The following is a 21,347-nucleotide window of genomic DNA, read 5'->3' as shown; positions in this document are numbered from 1 at the left end:
AAAATCTTTGGTCTCAAGTACATTTTGTACAAGTTTTGAGATTTTTACCTGGTTTAGTCCTGGATTCATACTTACAAAAGATCCAGTTTTAGATCTTCTTATCCCTTTTAATCTCATATTTGTCCAATATTCAGGTTTAAATGCTTACAAAACAAAAAACTGAATATGATGAATTTTTGTAGGTTTATTTTTTTCGAGAAAAAAAACAATATAAACGTGAAATCTGCAAAAAAAAAAAAAATCTGTTATTAAGATTCTCTAAATAATATTAATAACTTAAACATTATCAAAAAGGTTACGTCCAGTCTTTTTCAGTCAAACACAAAGTACTGAAATAACATATTGCACAGCATTTTAAAAAAAAATACTATAAATATCATTATTCCACTTTTTTAAATAACATTTTATTGCATAAAAATGTAAAGTGAGTCATTTATTTTACATCTAAATGTAATAATTTCTTCACAATCATGCTGCCAAAAATTGCACAATGTATTAAAAAATGTTTTCAGGAAAGTTAACATCAGTACATAACTACATTTCTTTTGTCAGACATTTACAGTATCTGTATATATATATATATACATATATATATATATATATATATATATATAAATATATATATATACATATATATATGTATATATATATATATATATTTAGACATTTGTATGTTTAGATAAGAGCTCATTAATATCATGTTCACAGATTATGTGGACAATGTGGACATTAATATTACTGGCAGGTTTTCATCAGTGTGGGACACGAACATTCAAACTTTAGGTTTTTTTTTCATCAACATTGTAAAAAAAAACATTTAATTATGAAAATTCTCTTTCAATGTTTTTTTTGGGGGGTGGGCTCTGCTTCCTGTGGCGTACTGAAAAGTCAACATTTAAATCCATTTCAACGGAGATAGTGAATATAACTCAAAAGCTGTCTCGGCCTCCAAATTCATTCCAACGTTGTTTTGTCTTAAAGTCCCAAAACAGTCTCTATGGAAACTAAGTCACTTAAAAACCCACAGAAAACCTACAAAACCTACAAAGCCCTCCTTCCCACTGTGGACGGACACACAAAATATCATCACGAACTGATGAGGAAGACCGGCGAATCGAGGACTTCGACAATAAAATCCTCACGTTGAGCCGTTTTCACTTTTTTTTTTTTTTTTTTTTTTTTTTTAAACGCACTCCATTTTCTTCGCATACGAAATCCGTCGCAAATACAAAGACAACTTCTTCACCGGAGTCACGGACAGTTTGACAAAATAATTCCATAAAAACATTATCAAATGTGTAGATATCATCTATAGATAGCACCGTAATACAAATAGGACAGTTTGACATTAGATTCAAAAAGACCACAAACATTAAACAGACAACCGACACACAGCAGTAAGTAACATGTGAAGTTTAAAAAAAACAGCTACAGGTTTAGAGTGCGAGATGCTCACGTTGACGCATGCTCGCACAGTTTATTACGCACTCGCTCCGTCTTTAGTTCTTCATGTTAAACACTGCGAGCCCGAAAACACGTGATTTGTGCATTGTTTTGTTTTTTTATCACGTTTTTCTCTCCTGCGAACCGACACCGACACCGAAATAACGTAGAAGTCCTATTTCATAAGGAAAGAAACCGAAAGAGGAAAATTCAGACGTCCACAAAAAAAAAAAGAAAAATTTTGTCACGTTAAGTCATAATTCGGAGATAGTAAGTTCACGTTATGAGGTATTTCATGAAGAAGTTAAATTACTCTGTCAAAAAGCAAAAACTTTGAGCTTTGCAGGTTAAAATTATGAGACAAAAATTTTGAGTTGATCAGCAAATATCATGTTTGTTTATAATTTTGAAATCTAAAATAACAAGCTCAAAGTAAGTTAGACCATAAAATTTTAAGTTTTTGTTTACCAAGTCTTAATTATGAGACCGTAAGTTAACATTATTATTTAATAAAATATTTTAATTACGACGGCAATTTTAGCTACTTCAATCAAAATGGCAAGATTTAAAGTCAAAATTACGATTAAACATTTTTTGTTGTTTAGCAATGAGTTGAAAAGTCGAATTTTTAAGCTGGCAAATTAAAAGTAATTTAGAATATAAAATTCAATTTTTTTTTTTTGTTTACCAAGTCAAAATTATGAGACTAGTTAAAATTTTGAATTGCTTATTAAATAGGAGTTAATTAGTAAAAAAAATTATAAGCTAATCAAAAATATAAAAAAAATGATAAACAAAGTAAAAGTAAAAATTTAAAAAAAAAATCATGGTATACAGGAGGAGTTTCAGTGAAGATTATAAAATGAGAAAATTTTGAACTAAAATTTTGATTTAGGTGAATTATAATTGGTACATTTCTGAGTTACTATGACATAAAGTTTCAGTACATCGAGATTATATACCAAATCACAATCACAATAAATATGACAAGCCTTTGACTTCGTACTAGTACTTTCATCGAGTCTTAATTTTATTTTTTTTCCTTTTTTTTTTTTTTTAATTTATTTTTTTTTTTTTAGCAGAAATTTACTTTTGTAGTTTAGATATAAGATTAGAAAAGTATTAACGTGTGGATTTCGGCGTTAATTTAGATCAATCACATTTTAGTAATTTGATGATTGAAGCGCGTTTTGTTTTCTTCGGTGAAACTTTTTAGTTTTTGGTTTTGACCGCCTCGTTTTTTTTTGCATCGTTTCAGCTGTTTGTCAAATTCACAGTAAATCGTATTTTTTCCTGCGAACGTTCGGGACCGTTTTAGTGTTCAGGACGTTCAATACGTGACTTCACATTAAAAGAGTAATCTGTTAATTCATCCGTCTGTCGTTATTGTTTCGTTTTTGTTCACGGACAAACGCATTTTAATAATACACCAAAATACTGTATGTTTCTATAGTATTAATGTAATTGTATTTTTTTTTTTTTTTTTAGTTAACCTGTGACCCCACACTGTAAAGAGCTTTAAATAAATGAACTTTTTTTTCTTCGTTAAGCATCTGTTTTGTAAAATTATGTTTTATCATCAGTGATCATGTTTATTACTAGAATTCTTGAATCAAACATTCTGTTTTTATACATTGAAATAATCTGTTAAATCCAACTTTTAAAAGCTAAAAATTCTCTTAATACTTATGTAATATTTTTTATGAGGTATCAAAAGTTAGTGAAGACATTATTACTCTTTTAGCTTCTGAACTGTTAAAGCATGTTTAATAAACTCTGAATGAACGGCTATAAACCCAGTTTAAAGGGTCATTCCACAAAGTCGCACTGAACAGTTTATTTCAGCCTGCAGACAAACACAGCTGAATGATCCTTTAATGATCCTTTAAATGACCTGCATGATGGAGTGTGTTTCCATCTGATTACAATAATAATAATGATAATAATAATAATAATACACTCAACTAAACCTCACTCACATTTTGTCTAATTTTAAACTGAATGCTGAAAACAAACGACCTGCGCAGATTGTCTGATCTGATGAGTTTCAGGAAGTGGAAACAAGAAGCGCGCAGACACACACACACACACACACACACACACACACACACACACACACACACACACACACACAGTGTTTTTAAATGACTAATCTCACAAACAACCTTCGAGATCTTGGCGTTAAAAAAAAATCATCGTACAAAAGTTTGTTTGTTTTTTTTCCCCTTGATTTGAAAAGATGACCGAGCGTCCTCCATCTTGTTTTTCTGAGCAGGACAGGAAATAGAAACCAACATGGTGGAAGAGAGTTTTAGTTGTTTTAAGGATGAAGCAGAGGAGCTGCTGAATAGTTTTACTTTAAAGAGGAGGAGGAGGAGGAAGAGGAGAGATGAAGGAGGAGGAGGAGAGATGAAAGAAGGTTCCTACTGCGGCTCCGGACCGGAGAGGAAGTCTGTGGAGGATCCGTTGGTGTCCGTTTGAGTCCTTTGAGACAACGAGTCGGCGTTCTCCTCTTTGATCGGAGCACCTGCAGAAACAGAGGGGATGATCAGGTGAACAGGTAAACAGGGGAACAGGTAAACAGGGGAACAGGTAAACAGGGGAACAGGTAAACAGGTGAGTGAGTGCTTACCTGCCCCGCCCCCAGTGAGAGAGCTGCTCTCTGGGTCAGCAGAGGTCGGCTGGGCTGCTGAGGCTGGAGGAGGGGGTGATGGGTAATCGGGCGGAGTCTCATTCTCGTCCCCTGATAGGCTCCTGGGAACTCCCGTTACCACGGCGCCGGAGAGACTGACAGGTCGCTTAGCGATGGGCAACTTCCTCTCTGAGAGAAAAGAATGGCGTCTGAACTATTGATTGATCAGGTGTGTCCTGTATTGATTGATCAGGTTTTCTGGGATGTCATGATGATGATGATGATGATGATGATGATGATGATGATGATGACGACTCACTCTTCTTCTGTCCTTTGTATTGCTGTGATTTCTTTCTCTGTCTGGACGCTGCTGACTGCAGTTCTCTGGAGGCTGAAACAAACAATCTCATGAGTGATGCTGCTCACCTGTAACACATCTCACCTGTCACTCAGAACACAGGTGAGCGTTACCTGCGTTGACGGCGGGAGGCTGCAGCTGGTAGCCGGTCAGCTGACACCAGCCCACCGGGTACAGGTCAGGTGACTCGCAGTCCACCCACTGGTCGTACTCGTCCTCCCAGCCGTCGAAGTGTATCCGTAGCAACCGGTGGACGATGCGGGTCACCGTGGCGACGCAGACGAGCCGAGGCTCCATGAGGTCCACGGCCTCCAGCTTCATGCCGGACAGGAAACCGTGGTTGGGGACGTCCTGACGGTCACAAAGTTTCAGCTTCAGACAGTTTAATGCTCTGATGCGTCTGTGGAAGTTTTAAGTTCTAAAGATTTCCTCACTTTAAAAAAAAAAAATGTCACTCTAACTGCATTCTGAAGGACTGATTGATCCGTGTCGGGTCCTACCTTGTTGAAGAGGTTGACCGAAGCCGCCACACACTTGCTGTCCTTCAGGTACTCGAACCATCTGAAGGGAAGGCTGCTGTAACCTGAGAAACAACAGAAGAAGATGAGACGATGATAAATCCAGTCCTCTCTTCTCTGGAAACCAACTCTTCTGGTCACTCCGTCACCTCTGGGGGGCGTCAGCTCGATGCTGTTGATCTCACAGAAGCCAGCGGGAAAGATGGAGGGAGAGGTGGAGTGGTAGCAGAACCAGTCTGACCCGTCGGCCGCCTCCGAGCCGTCGATGCCGATCATCAGATAACCGTCTGCCAGGACCTGACGGGGGAAGAGGACAGGTTACATCGTTTGGACCTGAGGAAGAGGAAGAGGACAGGTCACGTTATTTGGACCCTCACCTTCCTCACGGTGGCCACACAGATGGCAGACAGGTTCAGGGGGTCGATGGCCTCCAGCTTCATCCCGTCTTCGAACCAGGAGCGGCCCTGATCCACCTCCTTCACCTGCAGGACACACAGGAAGCATAACTCTCTCCCAACAGTGAGCAGAGCAGCCTGGTGTTACACTGCCCCCCTGTGGTGAGAACATGGAACAGTCTGATGGACCCATAAACCTTTTAGTAGCTAGTTTTGTTATATTCAGTAAAAACTCAGGAAATACTGTGAAACTAATGTTTTGCTTAATCTGCAGTTAAAACAAGAAAAAGCCATTTTTCTTGAGGCTTCAGTCCAACAAACGTCCTCTGAATGTTTTCTGTCATCTTCAGTCTTAAGTCTGAGATAAATTTCCCCTCGGGGATTAATAAAGTAACTACCTAACCTAAAAGAGCCAGAGGACAGGTGTGAAAGACAGGCAGATGTGAGGGGATGCTCACCTTGGCAAACAGCTGTCCAGGTGCGTCCAGCTGAACGCCCAGTTTCTTCGACACATCTGGAAACAAACAGGTTCAATGTCAGTTGCCCTGACGCTTCTTAACCTGCTGCTGGCTTAAATTCAACGTTTTCTAAATGGAGCCTGGTGACCCACCGGAGCGTTTAAAGCGGTGTCCAATGGACCGGGACCAGCCGATGCTGTGGATCAGAGGACTGTACATGTGGCACCAGAAGTCGTCCGTCCCGTCGTCGCACTCCTCGTACACCAGACGCAGACGGCCGCCGATCACCTGCGGCGACACAAACACAAACTTTACACCTGAACCGCCGACCGACACAAAGACCGCCTCGACTCAGACTCACCTGTTCAACCAGAGCGACCCGGGTCCGACACAGGTGAGTCTTATCCACCACCTCCACCCTCATCTGCCTCTTAAAGGGGAAGTGCATGCTGTCCTGCACCTGGAGGAAGAGGAAGAGGAGGAGGAAGGTTTAAAGTTGTTTTTGTGTGTGTGTGTGTGTGTGTGTGTGTGTGTGTGTGTGTGTGTGTGTGTGTGTGTGTGTGTGTGTGTGTGTGTGTGACCTTGGATGAGAAGTCTGGCGGCAGAGTTTTGGATCCCGTCAGTCGTTTGATCAGAAACGTTTTCCAGTTGGTGAGCCTGTGCAGAAGGGCTGATGCACAAAGATAAACAACTTTCAGCCAATCAGGTGACACTCTGGTGGTCATGTGACCCTGCTGCAGCCAATCAGAGGCTGGATTCACTCTGTTCGAAACATCAGAGGTTTTTTGTTTTTTTTGTAAATGCAGTTGGCTCTGTGTTACCGTGACAACGTTAACTTTTGTGGGCTGGAATAAGTGAGTGTTTGGTCCGGACAGGAAGTGTCCCTTACTCTGAGGGGGGACCAGAGGTTTCCCACCGGCAGCACACCAGCCCACCGGGTGGATGTCAGGGACGCACAGGTTCAACCAAAAGTCTCTGCAGGGGTCGCTGTCAAAGCCCTCATACCGCAGCAGGGCCTTAAAACCTGCACGCACGCACACACACACACACACGCGCGCACACACATCAATATAACTGATATAAATGTTGATAAATTGCCTGTGTGTGCGTGTGTGTGTGTGTACCTGCCAGTTTGATGATGCCAGCGATCCAGTACACCTTCATTGGCAGAATGCTGTCTGTGTTCGGGACCTCGACTCGCACTCCTTCACTGATGTCACCCCACGACCTCCCCATCGGCACCTCCAGGAGTGCACACAACAGACACACAACAGACACACAACAGACACACGTCATGGACCGTCTCATGTCTGCAGGCTCAGTGACTTTAGTCTCAGCCACTCAGAAGTTGCCTGAAAATCTGTCTGATTTTAGGTTTCCTTCAGTTTCACAGTGATCAGCGGTGTTTTGTCTGATTTTCCCATGATGCACTGCAGACAGGAGCTGCTCGCTTACAGTTCTGCCGCCGTTATAGGTCAAATTAGTTTCACTGCACCTGTCGTATTTACCTGAAACTCGTCTACACCTGAAGACTCTCAGGCGACTTCTCGAACCGTTTACCCTCCCTGGAGCTTTATTCCGAAGGGCAAATCACAGGTGATGACGTCATCAGGAAGTAGACGTCACTGAATCTGAACACACGTTGAGATCTGACTGACACTAAAACTAACTCCCTGTTAATATTCGGGTATTTTATGCCTTTATTTTGATAGGTACAGACAGGAAATGTGGGGGAACAAAGGAGGGAAATGACATGCAGTAAAAGTCTGTGTGTGTGTGTGTGTGTGTGATTGTGTGGTACCCACATGTTTGAAACAGCTGACCGGTGCTCCCGCCACATCTCCGTCTCCAAGGTAACGGCCCCAGTCAAACACCTCCACAGAGACTGCAGCCAGCAAACAAACAAACAAACAAACAAACAAACAAAGAAGAGTTGAGCTCAGCAGACATCAGATCTGCGATTGATCAAAGGTCATCGGGACATTTTAGTTGAAGATCAATAACTTTGATCAACAGTTTATTTGTTCTGTTTCTTTTACATTCGCTGTTAATCAGGTCTTTTATTCTGAAAACCACAGCGTTGAACTCACCGCCCTTCCTGGCGCCGCCCTGCTGGCCGGCCTGCTGCTGAGCATAAGCGGCCAGTTTGGTCATCAGCGGTTGCTTCTGGAGGACTTTGGCCTTCTTGGTGGGAGGTTTCCCCTTAAAGGCACAAAACACACAGAGGCTCAGGTCAAAGGTCAAACTCTCCGACCTGCACGGAGTAAACGTTCTACATGTTCCTGAGCCCACGCTGTGATTTCCTCTCGTAAAAATCCAGCGACGTGATTTAACTCCCGGCAGGTTGTGAAGCTTTATTTACTCTTTAAGAGGCGTTTTCAGGACAAAACTGAAAAGTAACTTTTAACCGTTTAAACGACAAACTGATGAAAATATTTCTTCTTAAACGGAAAAAAAAAAAAGTGACTGAATGTCCTGAAGCTCTTCCACCACTCTACTGTCGGCATGGTAACGAAGCGCTCCCTCTCCCACATTTTAAATACATTAATAGCAGTTTTACAAACTTCACGTCTGGCTTTTCTTTTTCAAGTCAGCGTTTTTTTATCCGAAGCTCTCGAAAGGTTGATTTTTTTCCGGCACGTTTGCCTTCGTTCAAAAAAAAAAAAAAAAAAAATCACGCGTTGACTGAAGGAGATAAAACCACAAACTCTTTGGAAGAGACTTTTTATAACTCCAGGACCAGCGGAAACCCCAGGAGAACAGATTTAGCTTTCAACTAAATAGAAAACACAGAGGACCGGGAATCGAACCCTGAGGAACACCAGGAGATATGTGTGTGTGTGTGTGTGTGTGTGTGTGTGTGTGTGTGTGTGTGTGCGTGTGCGTGTTACCTGCAGCCGGGCGAGGATGCTGGCCTTCTTGGAGTTGGAGGAGTAACTCCGTGAGCAGGAGACGCTGCAGAAACGTTTGGTTTTGCTGTAGAAGGCGTCTCGGACTCCGACCATGCCGCACATCTCGCAGGTCGCTGAGGAGAAACCAGATCTGAGGTAACGCTTAAGAACAGCGTTTACACAAGTTTTAACCTGCAGCGATGAACTGCGTTCACAGACGACGGTTGTCAGAAGTGTTCCTGAGCCCATGCAGTGATTTTCACTACAGAATTGTCTGTTTTTAATGCAGTGCTGCCTGTTCAGCTTCAAATCAATGAACTTCATCTGAAGCTGCTTCAAGTTGGAAAAAGTGACGACTGATATTGAACAAAGAGGCCTTCCTGTTTACACTTCATGTTTACCACAGAGGACTTCCTGTTTAGCTCATGGGACTTCCTGTTTACCTCAGAGGACTTCCTGTTTATCTTATGGTACTTCCTGTTTACCTCAGAGGACTTCCTGTTTCCTGTTTCAGATATAACCCTTTAAACACTGACCCATGCCTGCCTTGCCGTCAGGGTAGGTATACACCTGTCCGTTGGTCTTGATGAGCGTCAGTGAGGAGGAGGAGGAAGAGGGGGGCAGGTGCGTCCCTCCTCCTCCTCCTCCTCCTCCCAGCTCTTCGTCCTCACTGTCCTCGGGGCTGGATGCTGCACTCCCCCCGCTGGACTCCGAGCTGCAGCTGCTCCGGTCCTCCTCCAGACCGTCCAGCATGCCGAAAGAGTCCCGCCGCCTCCGGGACGGATGCTCCACCTAAGGGGTCAAAGGTCACACAGCTAGATAATCAGCAGACATGAATAAATTATTATTTTTATTCAATAAAAACTGTGTTTGATTCACAGAAAAAAGTAATTAATCTCAAATCTAAAGAAAAATGTTATTGTATAGTCAAATTAGAATCAGAGTGTGAAACATGAACATCTGTGCAGGTGATGATGTCATGATGTGAGACTGTGTCCAGGTGATGATGTCATGATGTGAGACTGTCCAGGTGATGATGTCATGATGTGTTTCTCTGTGCAGGTGATGATGTCATGATGTACGACCGTATGCAGGTGATGATGTCATGATGTGCGACTTTCTACAGGTGATGATGTCATGATGTGACTGTGTGCAAGTGATGATGTCATGATGTGATTGTGTGCAGGTGATGACGTCATGATGTGTGTCTCAGATGTCTGGCTCCCCCCCCCTCCCTGAAGCCTGACAGCTGTTTGCAGCTGGGTGACCTGCAGCACTGCAGTGCGGTGAGAGTCTGACTGACATCAACATTCTGATCATCAGATTCTGTCTGCGCCGGACACCAGATGACCTCCAGGATTTCGGGGATTTCGGGTTTCTCTGGGTCCTGACAGCAGGATGCTGCCGCTGTAAAACAACCCCCTGCCGGGTCGTACTGGGCTACATCCATCATTAAATTCGGCGTACATTAAATGCATCTAGCACCACAGTACGCGAGTGAAAGAGCTTTTTTTTTGGTATTGACTAACCGTGACGCTCTGCACTGTGAACGTAGATGACTGTAGCGGGAAAACAGCAGGACGGTAAACAAAGTGGATTTTCACCGGTATAAAACTGGTTTATTGTTGTACATGTGTGCCGAATAAACGGGGATCCAGTTTATTTAGGGAACAATTTTAAAAACTTTCCAGGGAGGTGAGTTTCTGTGGGAACAAACAAAGAAACCTAATATCGCACGATTTTCAGGGGAGTTTCAAAAGGAGGTTTAGAGAACAACAAGCGAAGCAAATATAAGGTTATGTTTTGGCCGATTTAAGAAGTATTTCGTGCTGTTCATGTTTGCCGAATTAAAACTTATCTTGAGCTCGTGAATGAACAATTTAAATGCCATTTGAAGTTTTTACACATTTTGGTCGGAGCAAGAGAACTTTAAACTGACAGATTTCTCAACGGAGTTCTGCCTTGACTTTCTGTCGGAGGTGGCTTTGAAGCAGCTGCTGAGGACCGCTACACCGAACCACAACAAAAGGGGGACATGCAGGCTGCCGCCGGACGGACACGCCTCAGGACTCACCAGGTCTCTGGGGTTCTCCATCAGGCCGGGCCGCGGAGGGGGACTCTCGCTCTGAGACGCCAAATCCCGCAGAAATTATCATTAAAACCCAGTGGCGGACATATCAACAGCGTTACCACGCCTCCAATGCGCAGGCGCGGGAACCGCAGACGCTCATCGCCCATTGGCTGCTGCTTCTGCTTCGTGTGTTGCGTTCAGATGAAATGACAAGTCCTCGACCGACCCCTGCTGGACAGAGCCGGAAACACATCCATTCTAAATCAGGTCTAAAACCAGTGTAAAACCAAGTCTAAAAACATCCTAAAACCCAGTCCAAACCAACTACAAAACAAGTTTAGAAGCCGTTCATAACCACTCTAAACCCAGACCAAAGCCAAGTCTAAACCCAGTCTAAATGTCCACTATGAGCAGGAGGAACAGGTCTCAGTGTTCATACGAGCTCCTGGCAGACATAAAACATTTCCATTGTGAGTTATTACGAACAATAAATAAACCTTAATACAAAAACCAAACACTCAAAGTTCTGTAGGAGCATCTCTTTGTGTTGTTTTTCTTCTGTTCTCTGGTTTATGATAATTATGATAATTACAATAATAATAACAGCTGTGGACTTTTGAATGACAGTGTAATAGAAATAAATCTGTTGACTTTACGTTTAATGAAATGAGCTACAAAAGAATAATTACAGGACAGAGAAAACAGGATCCCTGATGACCTTTTACAGGTTTATTCATGAAGTCACAGCAGCTTTTATTTTCCAGATTCTACCTGAGCATTTGGCCCTCAGGCGACAGGACATGCTGATCCAGAACATTGCAAAACAAGTGAGAACCTGACTGCCCTTTTGCAGTTAATGTGCTGAGAGGCTGAGCTGGGCAGGGCTGCCATCCTGCCGCAGCCTGCTCCGCATGTCACCATTTAAAGGTTAAATCTGATTACACCTGATCTCCATCTAGTCCCGACACTCCCGGGACGGAGAACATCTGCGGGGTTCAGATCCCACAGCTGCAGGAGGATGACAGTCACCTGCATTAAGATGAGAAAATAAAACTTTAAAGGAGCGGTACGTGTTCAGAGCGGCAGCCCCTGGCAGATGAGATAGAAATGCAAACATAGGACAGATGACTTCGATGCAGCTTCTTCGTGCGAACACGGCGTCCCGGACGGCTCTGGGTTACCGTGTTCACCATGGAGCCGGAGCGTCGGTGCATTACAGCCCCGCATCTGCAGCTCCTGCAGCTCCGGACCGCAGCAGGAGCTTCTGTCTATCCACAGAAAAACACAGCCTGCAGCAGCTGAACGGAAGGCTGGCTTTATACCTGCAGCAGGTAGGATGTCCTCCTGCATTCGAGAACAAATATATCCAATAATGTTTTAGTAGCAAGAAAAACATGAAAATAATGAATTTTGTATTGATTTATATAATTCCAAAATTAAACTGAGATTTACAGGTGAGAATACATTTTCCTTTAAGAGCAAGAAAATATACAAAGTGCAAGACTATTTTTTACTATTTTGACTTTTGCACTGTGTGAAAACAGTGTAAAGGAGAGATTTATAATTTATAAAGTAACAGATTTTTCAATGGAGTTTTGCACATTTGATTTTTGACTCCTTTGAGGTAGAAACAAACATAAATGTCCTTCTGATGGAAGAAAATGTAAAATTAATAGATTTCTTAACAGAGTTTTACCTTCACAGTACAATATCTGCTCAATGATTAACATGAGCTGTATAAGTAATGAGTGACACAGAACATAAAAGTATAATATTTCTCAATGGAGTTTGGCATGGACATAAACAAACTCCTCCCATTTTTGTCACTGTAGTAAATACCAAAACAGAACTAAGCTTTTCAATTATTGTTTAAGGAAGAAGAGAATATAAAAATGATTGATTTCTGAATGGAGTTTTGTATTGACTGATAACTGTGTTTGCTCCATGATTCCTAAACAAACTGGTGGATGCAGGTGCAACGTCTGGAGGCAGCCAATCAGATGCTGGAGCGTCAGATCCAGGAGGACCTGGATAGGAAGTGTCCTGGTGGGCTGAGAGAGCTGGACGGACACCTGAGGACAGCGTCCCTGCTGCAGGACAAGGTGAGGACCAGCAAAGCAGCCAATCAGAGACTGACTTGAATTTGACTTGTCAAAAATACAGTGATTTGGAGAATCTAAAACGATCACCTCTGTGTTTACAACACAGTTTCTTTAATTTTCTTTAAGGTGTGTCTCTTTAAAGGTCAAACGGATTTAGATGAGTCTGAAATGTTAAATAACAAACCTGAATATCAACAAGCCTGAAGTTTTTGTTAAAGAACAAAAGAGGTTTTATCTCAGTTCCTGAACACAGCACGGTGATGCACACAGAGCTGGAGGATTAACAACCTTCATGAGGAAGTATTCAGAGTGTCGTCTCCTGATCAACGTCAACACCTGAGTTCCACACGTTAACTTGACCATTTGTGATGTCACCACAGACCTGAAACTGGAGCAGAGAAACATCAGATTTTGGGGAACAAAATCTTCAACATCCACCAAGTGTTCCTGAGCCCATGCAGTGATTTCCACTACAGAATTGTGTCTGTTTTCAAAGCAGTGCCCCCTGAGGGACCTGAAGATCACAGCCATCCATTATTGGTTTTCAGCCTTGTCCCTTGCATCAGATTTTGGGTAAAACTTTTGGGCAGCAAGTTGGAGAACCCTGTTGCCTTGGTGCCACAATTCAGGTGGTTTGTGTTCTCTGGGTTTCAAAAGACACAGCAAAAGACAGGAAACTGAAACAAAGTGACAAAGAGGGAAGAAGAAGAGCACACAGACTAAATACAGCAGGGAGGGAAGGACCACGAGGGACAGGTGAAACTAATCGGGGAGGGGGGGGGGGGGGGTAACAATCATACAAGGGACAGGAAGTGAAACAAAGACACAACAAAATGAAACAAAGTTGAGTCATTTCAAAACAAAAACAGGAAGCACAAAAACCCAGACTGACCTGAAGACTACAAAGCAGAAAAGAAATCCAAATCAGAACAGAACCTCAGAAGGTCCGAGTAGAACTCGGCGCTGACAGCCTGACCCTGGTGCTGATGTTGATCAAGAGACGACACTTGGACGTAACACGACCAACAAGTCGATTTGAAGTCCTGAAATTTAAAGACTTAATCAGTTGCATATTTTTTTTTAACTTTCAAGTCACTCCAACAACTGTTGCTCAGAATAACGCGTTCCTGAAAACACGTGTCCAGGTAACCTCTCTCTCTCTCTTTCTCCATCTCGTTGACAGATCAGTGAGTGTCTCTCGGACGAGGCTCGGGTGAAGCTGCAGCTGCTCGGGGCAGAACTGACGGCCTTCGACCTCGACGCCAGGTAGATCCACACACCGAAACCCGGGCCAACACGCACAGACAGAGGTGCACATATCCCATGATCCTCTGCTGTGTGAGCAGGTGTGAAAAGGAGAGAGAGCAGCGTGAACGGGTGGAGGCGGAGCTTAGCGATCTGCGGCTGCTGGAGGAGGACCTGAAGGCCCACCAACTGCCGGAGCTCCAGAATCTGTTGAACGACCAATCAGAACAGCTGCTGCAGCTGCAGATACGACACCAACAGGTAAAACACGAACACACACCCGGATCCTTCAAACGAACAAACCATATCACATTTCCTGTCTGCCTGTCCAGGATGTGCAGGTTCTCCTGGCCCAGGCGTCAGGGAGCGTCGCTGTGGAGATGCAGACTGCAGAGTCATCAGATCTGATCCAACAGCTGGACCACTTGAGATGGACGAGTGAGACGCTGTTTGACCGGTACCGGAACGAGTCCTGGTTCAACACTCAGGTAGACCAACTCTTATTTTGAAATACAGGAAACATCAGTGGGGACTGGAAATGATTCGAGTGGATTTTAATGTTGTAAACAACATTTCAGCCGGTGTCTTGTGTTCAGGAGTCCATGATGCGTACTCCCGAGGTCACCTTTGACCTGACAGTGGAGTCAGAGGTCAACCAAGCTGAGCTGGAGGAGCGAAGGCGAACAGCAGCCAGTCTAACTGAAGAGCTGACACAACTGCAGACTCTGGTGGGTTTAAACTGCTGTTCCTCCAACTGCACTCTGAATGTTCCAAACTCCGAAAGAACAAGACCTGATCCCAGGACAAGTCCAAGTCCCGACCAAGAGCACCAAAACCTCCAGAGTCAGAGTGCTAGTGTCTATGTCAATAAACATCTTACTATAAAAACAAGAAGCTTTCATATCCCATCGTCCAAGTCAAGACTAACAAGTTCCAAATCAAGACTAACAAGTTCCAAATCAAGACCAACAAGTTCCAAATCTTCCAAATAAAAAAAAGATCAGAACTTACAGCCGTGGATTTGACTTCCTGTCTGCAGATGGAGATGTTGGAGACTTCTGGTCGGGGGCAGATGGACTCGTTCGCCGGGCAGCTGGTGGTCCTGCACCAGACGGCCGACGGTCTGTATAGCGACCTGGACTCGGTGATGCAGGCTGTGGCTCGGCAGGCTGCGGATCACGAGAACTTGCTGGACGTGAAGAGCTGCCTGGAGTCCGAGATCCAGGACTACAGGAGGCTGCTGGAAGGACTGAGCCACCAGGGGTATGAGGGTCATCCGGGGTTTGGCATCTTTAGCTCTTTTACTGCTAGAAAAGAATATAATCACATATACAAGTTCATATGTGGTGTTACGGTGACACAAATATTTAGAAAAAGGGTTTTAATTATAACGTATATAATCTGAACCAAGCTGTGAAGACTAAATCAGCTGGTTCTGTCAAAAAAGAAAAAGAAATATATACAGTTCTTTCTAGAAAACCTATTTGAGAGGAACTAGTTGGGAAAGGTATTAGATTTTTTTTTTGTGTGTGTCTTTCTAATGTCCTAATAGGGTTTCAAGTCTCCACTTCAACTCCAAGCCTGCAGCCATGTCCGTCTGTGTTGCAACCAGTCCCTCCACATTCAGGAGAAACATCACTGCGGGTAAAACAGTCCGTGTTCAGGGAGGAAATCTCAGGACGATGGAGGTCCAGACAGTTTCTAGAGGTCATGTGCACGCAGTTGGACAAGCACCGCTAGTTGCGCCCCGCTCTGAGACAGTGACCACAGTCCAGTCATGCAGGGTCCACAGAAAACAGGCAAAGAACTTATCAATAATATCGGTTAACACCTCAAATCTGACTCAGTCCTTCCAAAAGTCTGAAAACCAGAGAACGGGAGCTCTTCTCGAAGGTACTGGAAGAGAATCCACGATGGTCCAAAGACAGAGAAGCTCTGTGGACGACGGAGTCCACACTAAAGACAGTGAACTGCAGAATTCATCAATTGTTGGGGCTCAAACCAAATCAGAGACTTTTACTTCCAAACAAGCTAGTTCACAGGTCACCAAAACAGAGACAAACGTTCAAGTAGAGATTGCTAACATCACTCCGGAGCCAGAAGTAAAGCAGAGACCACATTTCATAACACATGAGACCACTTCTGATCCTGTTAAACTTGCTGCTGCAGAGATAAAGAAGGAGACGGAAGCTGTGATTTTAGCTCAGATTGATCCCACTAAAGGCTCTGTCCAAGCTAAGAACAAACATCCTGCAGAGGTTAGATTTTATGAGCTGGAGACTCCACCAGAAGCTGTCAGGGATGTAGCTGAAGAAGCCCAAACATCCTTCGGGGTGTCTGGATCTCATGTTTCTAGGTCCACACCGGCTCAGGGGGAAGTCTTCGATGAGGTAACCCTGACTGATAATGAAGAAGAAGGTGTTTGGAGGTTGGACCAGAGTTTTGCATTGTCCGAGGTGTCCCAGGACACTCATTCAGGGTCCGGTAGCCCAGACAGGAATGACGACCTTGAGATTAAGACTACGAGTACAGAGATTTTAAAGATAGAAGGGGAGGAAGTCCATGATACCAACGAGCTAAAGGTGGAGTCAGATAATGAGACGGTTCATCTACCAGGTCGAGAGGTCTTGTTGAGTACAACGGAGTCAAAACTGTCTACAAGTTCAACAGATTCTGGTGTTGGTTGTAGTTCGTTTGACCTTCTGAGTTCAGAAGAAGTTGATTTATTGACTAGCCCGACAAAGCCGGTCACGTACTTGGATCTAGAGATGTGTCAGAGTTCACTTAAGAGTCCAAATGCCTCGGAGATGTACCTCAGCTCAAATGGCTCAGACACATATTTGAGTGCAGTTGAGGCCGAGACCCTGATGATGAACGACAAGGACGAAGAAAATAAGGGGAATGAATCCGAAGGTACGCTACCTGTTCCAAGACTGGATCGGAGCTTGGCATTGTCTGATGAGTCCAACAGTGAACTCAGCGAACTCAAGGAAGATGCCAACTCAGGGTCCGGCACTGCAAATGCTTCACCTGGCAGTCCAGATGGCAACGACTACCTGGAGAGTAAAACTTCAAGTACCGAAATTTTAAAGCAGGAAGTGGATGAAGTGGAGGTGGTCCACGATGTCAATACGCTGAAGGTCGACCATACAGAGTCGGACGAAGAGATATTTGATCCCAAAGGTCAGGAACTGTTAAAAATGCCTCCAAGTCTAATTTTGAAATCCTCAGACCCTACAGAGTTTCTGAGTCCAAAAGAAGCCACTGTATTAACCAGCCCAATGACGCCAGTCAACAGCTTGAGTCCAGAAATATGTCAGAGTCCAGTTGAGACAGATATGTTAATTAGCATGACCGATCACGTTTTTTGCCCAGTTGATCTGGAAGACCACATCAGAAGTCCTGATTTGCCTCTGAGTCCAACTTACCCTGAAATGTATCTCAGTCCAAATGGCTCGTGTTTGAGTCCAGTTGAGGTTAAAGAGTGTCCAAATGGTGATGAAGAAGGAGAAGAAAAACAAGAAGAAGAAGAAGAAGAAGAAGAAGAAGAAAATGAGGAAGCATGCCCAAGTCTAACTGAGGCAAATGCACACGTAAGACCAGTTGAGAAATATATTCTGTCGACAAAAGAGGAAGGCCAGTCGTTATTGTTTAGTAGCAATCGAGTTTTTCCGGAAGAGGGCAGAAGTACAAAAGTCATCATGTCGAAGAGAGATGGAGACTATGTTAGACCACTTGAAGCCAACGAAGCAAGAAAAGTTTCTCTGAATGGTGCAAACACCGGTTCTAGACCAACCGGCGGCCTTCAGGTGAGCAGCGGTCATGAAGGTTCGAAGTCTGGAAGTCCAGCTGGTCGTAGCGTCATAGCGGACAGAGAGGAGCAGCTTGGTTTTGGAGGTCTGTATTGTAAAAGTGCGAGAGATTCCAGAGACAGATATGAAACTACAAGTGGCATTAAAGATAAAAAAGATTTTCAGACTTCAGGTGACAGGTGTGACTCAGGGGACAAAAACCAGAGCGCCAGTAAGGACAGTGATGGAATTGGATGGAGAAGCGGTGACTGGCGAGCTGTCAACAAACCGGGTAACAGGGAAAGTATGACCGCTGGCACCAGTGGTTCAACTAGCGGTGGGGAACAAGCTGCTACAGCAGGGGTGCAGGGAAGATTCAGGCGGGGCAGCGGGGACTGGATGGTCTATGGTAGCAGTTCGGGACGTACAAGTACCAGCTCACCCAGCGCAGCGAGTAAACAAAACCCGTCAGTGGCAACGCTTCCCGCAGCAGGCCAAACAGAAACGGGCAGGTTTGGAAGTGGGGAGTGGATTGTGTACGGTGGCAGTCTCAGACGTAAAGGCAGCCTGGATGGGGGCGCTAAGTTTTCCAGCGAGGGGAATCACGAGAGTCGATCGGTGGACATAAAATGTGCAACAAGCCCTCCAGAGTCAGGGAGATTTGGCAGGAGAGGGAGTGGGGAGTGGAGGGTTTATGGGGGCAGTGTTGGCGGTAAGAGTGATAGTCTCCCCAACAGGGAGAGCAAAGAGTATCCGTCAGCAGCCATGAACCTGCCGACAAGCCCACCAGGATCAGGGAGGTTCAGCAGCAGAGGCAGTGGGGAGTGGAGGGTTTATGGTGGGAGTGCTGGACGCATGAGCAGTGCTAGCTTACCCAGTGCACCGAGAGACCAATCCCCGTCATTGGCCCTGCAACGCACCACAAGCCCAGCAGGAGGGAGGTTTAGCAGCGGAGGGAGTGGGGAGTGGAGGGTTTACGGTGCAAGTAGCGGACGTTCGAGTAGCGGTGGGAGCACAGAGAGGGTGCTCAGTCCTCCGGGTAGCTACTCAAGCAGCGGAACAAGACTGAGTCGAGCCGGCAGCGGTGGGAACCTGAGCTCGGGCAGCGTTGTCAGGCGCAGCAGCAGCGTGGGAAGCGGCGGGAAGTTGAGTAGCTCGGGTAGCGGCGGCATGCTCAGCGGCTCTCCCGGGAGCCACGCGATGAGCAGGTCCGGGAGATACGCCGGTGCCGGCAGTGGCGAATGGAAGCCGGTTTACAGCTCCGGGAGCGGACGCAAGAGCGGCACGGAGGGTGCAGGGTGGCAGTCGGGAGGGAAGCCAACCGGTGGCCAAAGAGCCCCGAGCCCCGGGATGAGGGTGGGTGTCAGTGGGGGGAGCGGCGGCTGGCTGAGCAACTCAGCAGCAGGAGGGAATCGAATTAGCAGCGCTGGGAGCGGCTCCAAAGTCAGCGGTGCAGGCAGCAGTGACAGAATCAGCGGCCAAGCTGGAGGACGGATCAGCGGCTCGCCGGGGTCGGGGAGGACCAACAGCACAGGGGGGCGGGTCATCAGCAGCAGCAACCGGCCAATCAGGAGTACCGGCAGCGGAACCGGGGGAAACAAGGAGAGAATCAGCGTTTGTAAGATGGCGGCGCTGTCGATCTCAGCAGCAGGGAGGGAGAGGAGTCAGGAGACCAGGAGATCCCAAAAACAACAACAACAACAACAGGCTGCAGGTGAGAGCCGCCGCGTGACATGAGACATATTTTCCCTCTTAACGCTCTCCATCTTTTCGACAGGATTTGTTACACTCGTCCTCAAAGATTGAGAACCATATGCACCTCGATGCAATTCATTATTATTAATTATAATACCTTGTCAATAAAGATAAGGGCATAAAAATTAAAAAAAATATATATATATAAATCGCTGATTGTTGGGCTTTGTCCGGCAAGAGTTAATTTAATTTCGGCAAGCACATTTCAGCACCCTCTGATGGCCGTAGAAATTATGACCGGAGCAAAGGAGGAAGTTGGGTGACTAATTAACTAGTAATTAGGTAACTAGTTGTAGAGCTAAAATGTTAGCTTATGGAGGAGTTCAGGGTGGATGGATGTTTAACACGGGAGATTGCTGTTCATTTCTTTTAACCTCAACCACCTGTTTTTTTTATTGTAACCATGACGACGAAGACCTTCTTTCAACACAAATGATGTTGCCCTAATCCGAACCAAGTTGTTTCAGTGCCTGAATACATCAATCTTTATGTATGTTTAAAGGAATTAAAGTGTCTATGTTTTTCTGACAGCGGCCTCCAGTGGTCGTACGAAATATGAGGTCTCTCTGATATGTTTTAGTTAACGTTTGATATAAAGTATATAAACACAAAAAACAAACTATGAAAACACGTGAAATAAAAATAGCTAACTGTGTCGTTAAAGTGAAAAATAAAATAAAGATGAATCTTTCTCTGACCCTACAGCGACATCGCCTCTCGTCCAGCGGTGGCTCACCACAGGTGTCGGGGTCACGAGCGCCGAACCTGAGGCTCTGGATGACATCATGCGTCTCTGATTGGCTATCTGTCCGACAGTGAGCTATAAGGCTGCTGGGTTCATGTAAACAAACAAAATAATGGCTATTTTCACCTTGTTGGGCTTCAAATATTTTATGAAAAGAAACCATTTGAAATGTTTAATGATTAAATATGAGGTCGTGTCCCACAGATGTGGTTATAACAGCTTCTTTTTTTTTATATAAGTATTGATCTGAAATTAAACCCATAACCAAAGTGATTAAGTTAAAGTACATTTCCCTCTAAAATATAATGAAGTATAAAAAAGTACCTTAAAACGGTACGTCAGTATTTTTCCACCACTGATGAATACAATATAAAACCACCAGTTATTGTTTGATTTTTAGATTTTATTGAATAGCATCTGGAATAAACTGTCTTTACTTGAAATCTAACATCATAATCAGCAGCTGATTTTTATTTCCTTCCCAGTTTTACATTAATTGATCAATTTTCTGAGCTATTCTGCATTTTAATTTCTTCTTGTTCTGTCCAAATGCTGATTTTTTTTTTTTTTATCTAGTTTAAGCATTTGTTTTCTCTGTATCGCCGTCACCTCCTTCAGCCTTCAGCCTTCTCCGTGCTTCTGTCTGAAAACCTGCAGCTGAACTTTTGTTGTGTACATTTGGGTCTGAAAATAAAGATGATACATAATCTGTGTCCAGTTTGCTTCTTGTAAGACTTTAAATAAATCATAAACAACATTAGATTATAAACAAAAGTGTCATTAAAGTGGATATTTGCCAATCAATAAATCAGTAATTTGGATATAAACTAATCATTTTTCTAATAATTAATGATTTGGTCACTAAGATGTTTCCATGGTTACGGACTTTTGTTAAAGAATCACGTGTAATGTATGCAGACGGCCATGTTGCCTCACCTGGTGC

At 44.2% G+C, this 21,347-nt stretch overlaps 2 protein-coding genes across 4 annotated transcripts; one reads left to right on the top strand and one right to left on the bottom strand.

Moving 5' to 3' along the window:
• Positions 1 to 667: 667 nt before the first annotated feature.
• On the bottom strand, positions 668 to 10,877 carry LOC138207955 (MBT domain-containing protein 1-like). Of its 3 annotated transcripts, XM_069165559.1 has the most exons (19): positions 10,770 to 10,877; positions 9,232 to 9,487; positions 8,696 to 8,829; positions 7,895 to 8,006; positions 7,610 to 7,689; positions 6,929 to 7,046; positions 6,694 to 6,828; positions 6,386 to 6,474; positions 6,166 to 6,264; positions 5,957 to 6,092; positions 5,805 to 5,860; positions 5,329 to 5,433; positions 5,101 to 5,248; positions 4,934 to 5,016; positions 4,547 to 4,784; positions 4,395 to 4,466; positions 4,076 to 4,264; positions 3,871 to 3,970; positions 668 to 3,710 (listed from the first exon to the last, which is right to left on the bottom strand). In XM_069165559.1, the coding sequence occupies exons 1-19, from the start codon at positions 10,788 to 10,790 to the stop codon at positions 3,584 to 3,586; spliced, it is 2,298 nt and encodes a 765-aa protein (XP_069021660.1). In that variant the 5' UTR covers positions 10,791 to 10,877; the 3' UTR covers positions 668 to 3,583. The 3 variants fall into 3 exon arrangements, with proteins under 3 accessions (XP_069021660.1, XP_069021662.1, XP_069021661.1); XM_069165561.1 differs by lacking the exon at positions 6,694 to 6,828; XM_069165560.1 differs by having other exon boundaries at positions 3,624 to 3,970.
• An 864-nt stretch (positions 10,878 to 11,741) lies between these two features.
• On the top strand, positions 11,742 to 21,111 carry LOC138207953 (uncharacterized). Its single transcript, XM_069165556.1, has 9 exons — positions 11,742 to 12,097; positions 12,740 to 12,868; positions 14,052 to 14,134; positions 14,215 to 14,374; positions 14,446 to 14,601; positions 14,710 to 14,841; positions 15,153 to 15,376; positions 15,666 to 19,618; positions 20,365 to 21,111. Exons 1-9 carry the CDS (start codon positions 11,891 to 11,893, stop codon positions 20,454 to 20,456), a joined length of 5,136 nt encoding a protein of 1,711 aa, XP_069021657.1. The 5' UTR covers positions 11,742 to 11,890; the 3' UTR covers positions 20,457 to 21,111.
• The last annotated feature ends 236 nt before the right edge of the window (positions 21,112 to 21,347 follow it).

Source organism: Embiotoca jacksoni, unplaced genomic scaffold (assembly GCF_022577435.1).
Source record: "Embiotoca jacksoni isolate LCO1_2020_lvr unplaced genomic scaffold, fEmbJac1.0.p SCAF_34, whole genome shotgun sequence".
NCBI lineage: Eukaryota > Metazoa > Chordata > Actinopteri > Embiotocidae > Embiotoca > Embiotoca jacksoni.
The sequence above is the reverse complement of the archived record's forward strand: the minus strand, read 5'-3'. Positions and strand labels throughout refer to the sequence as shown.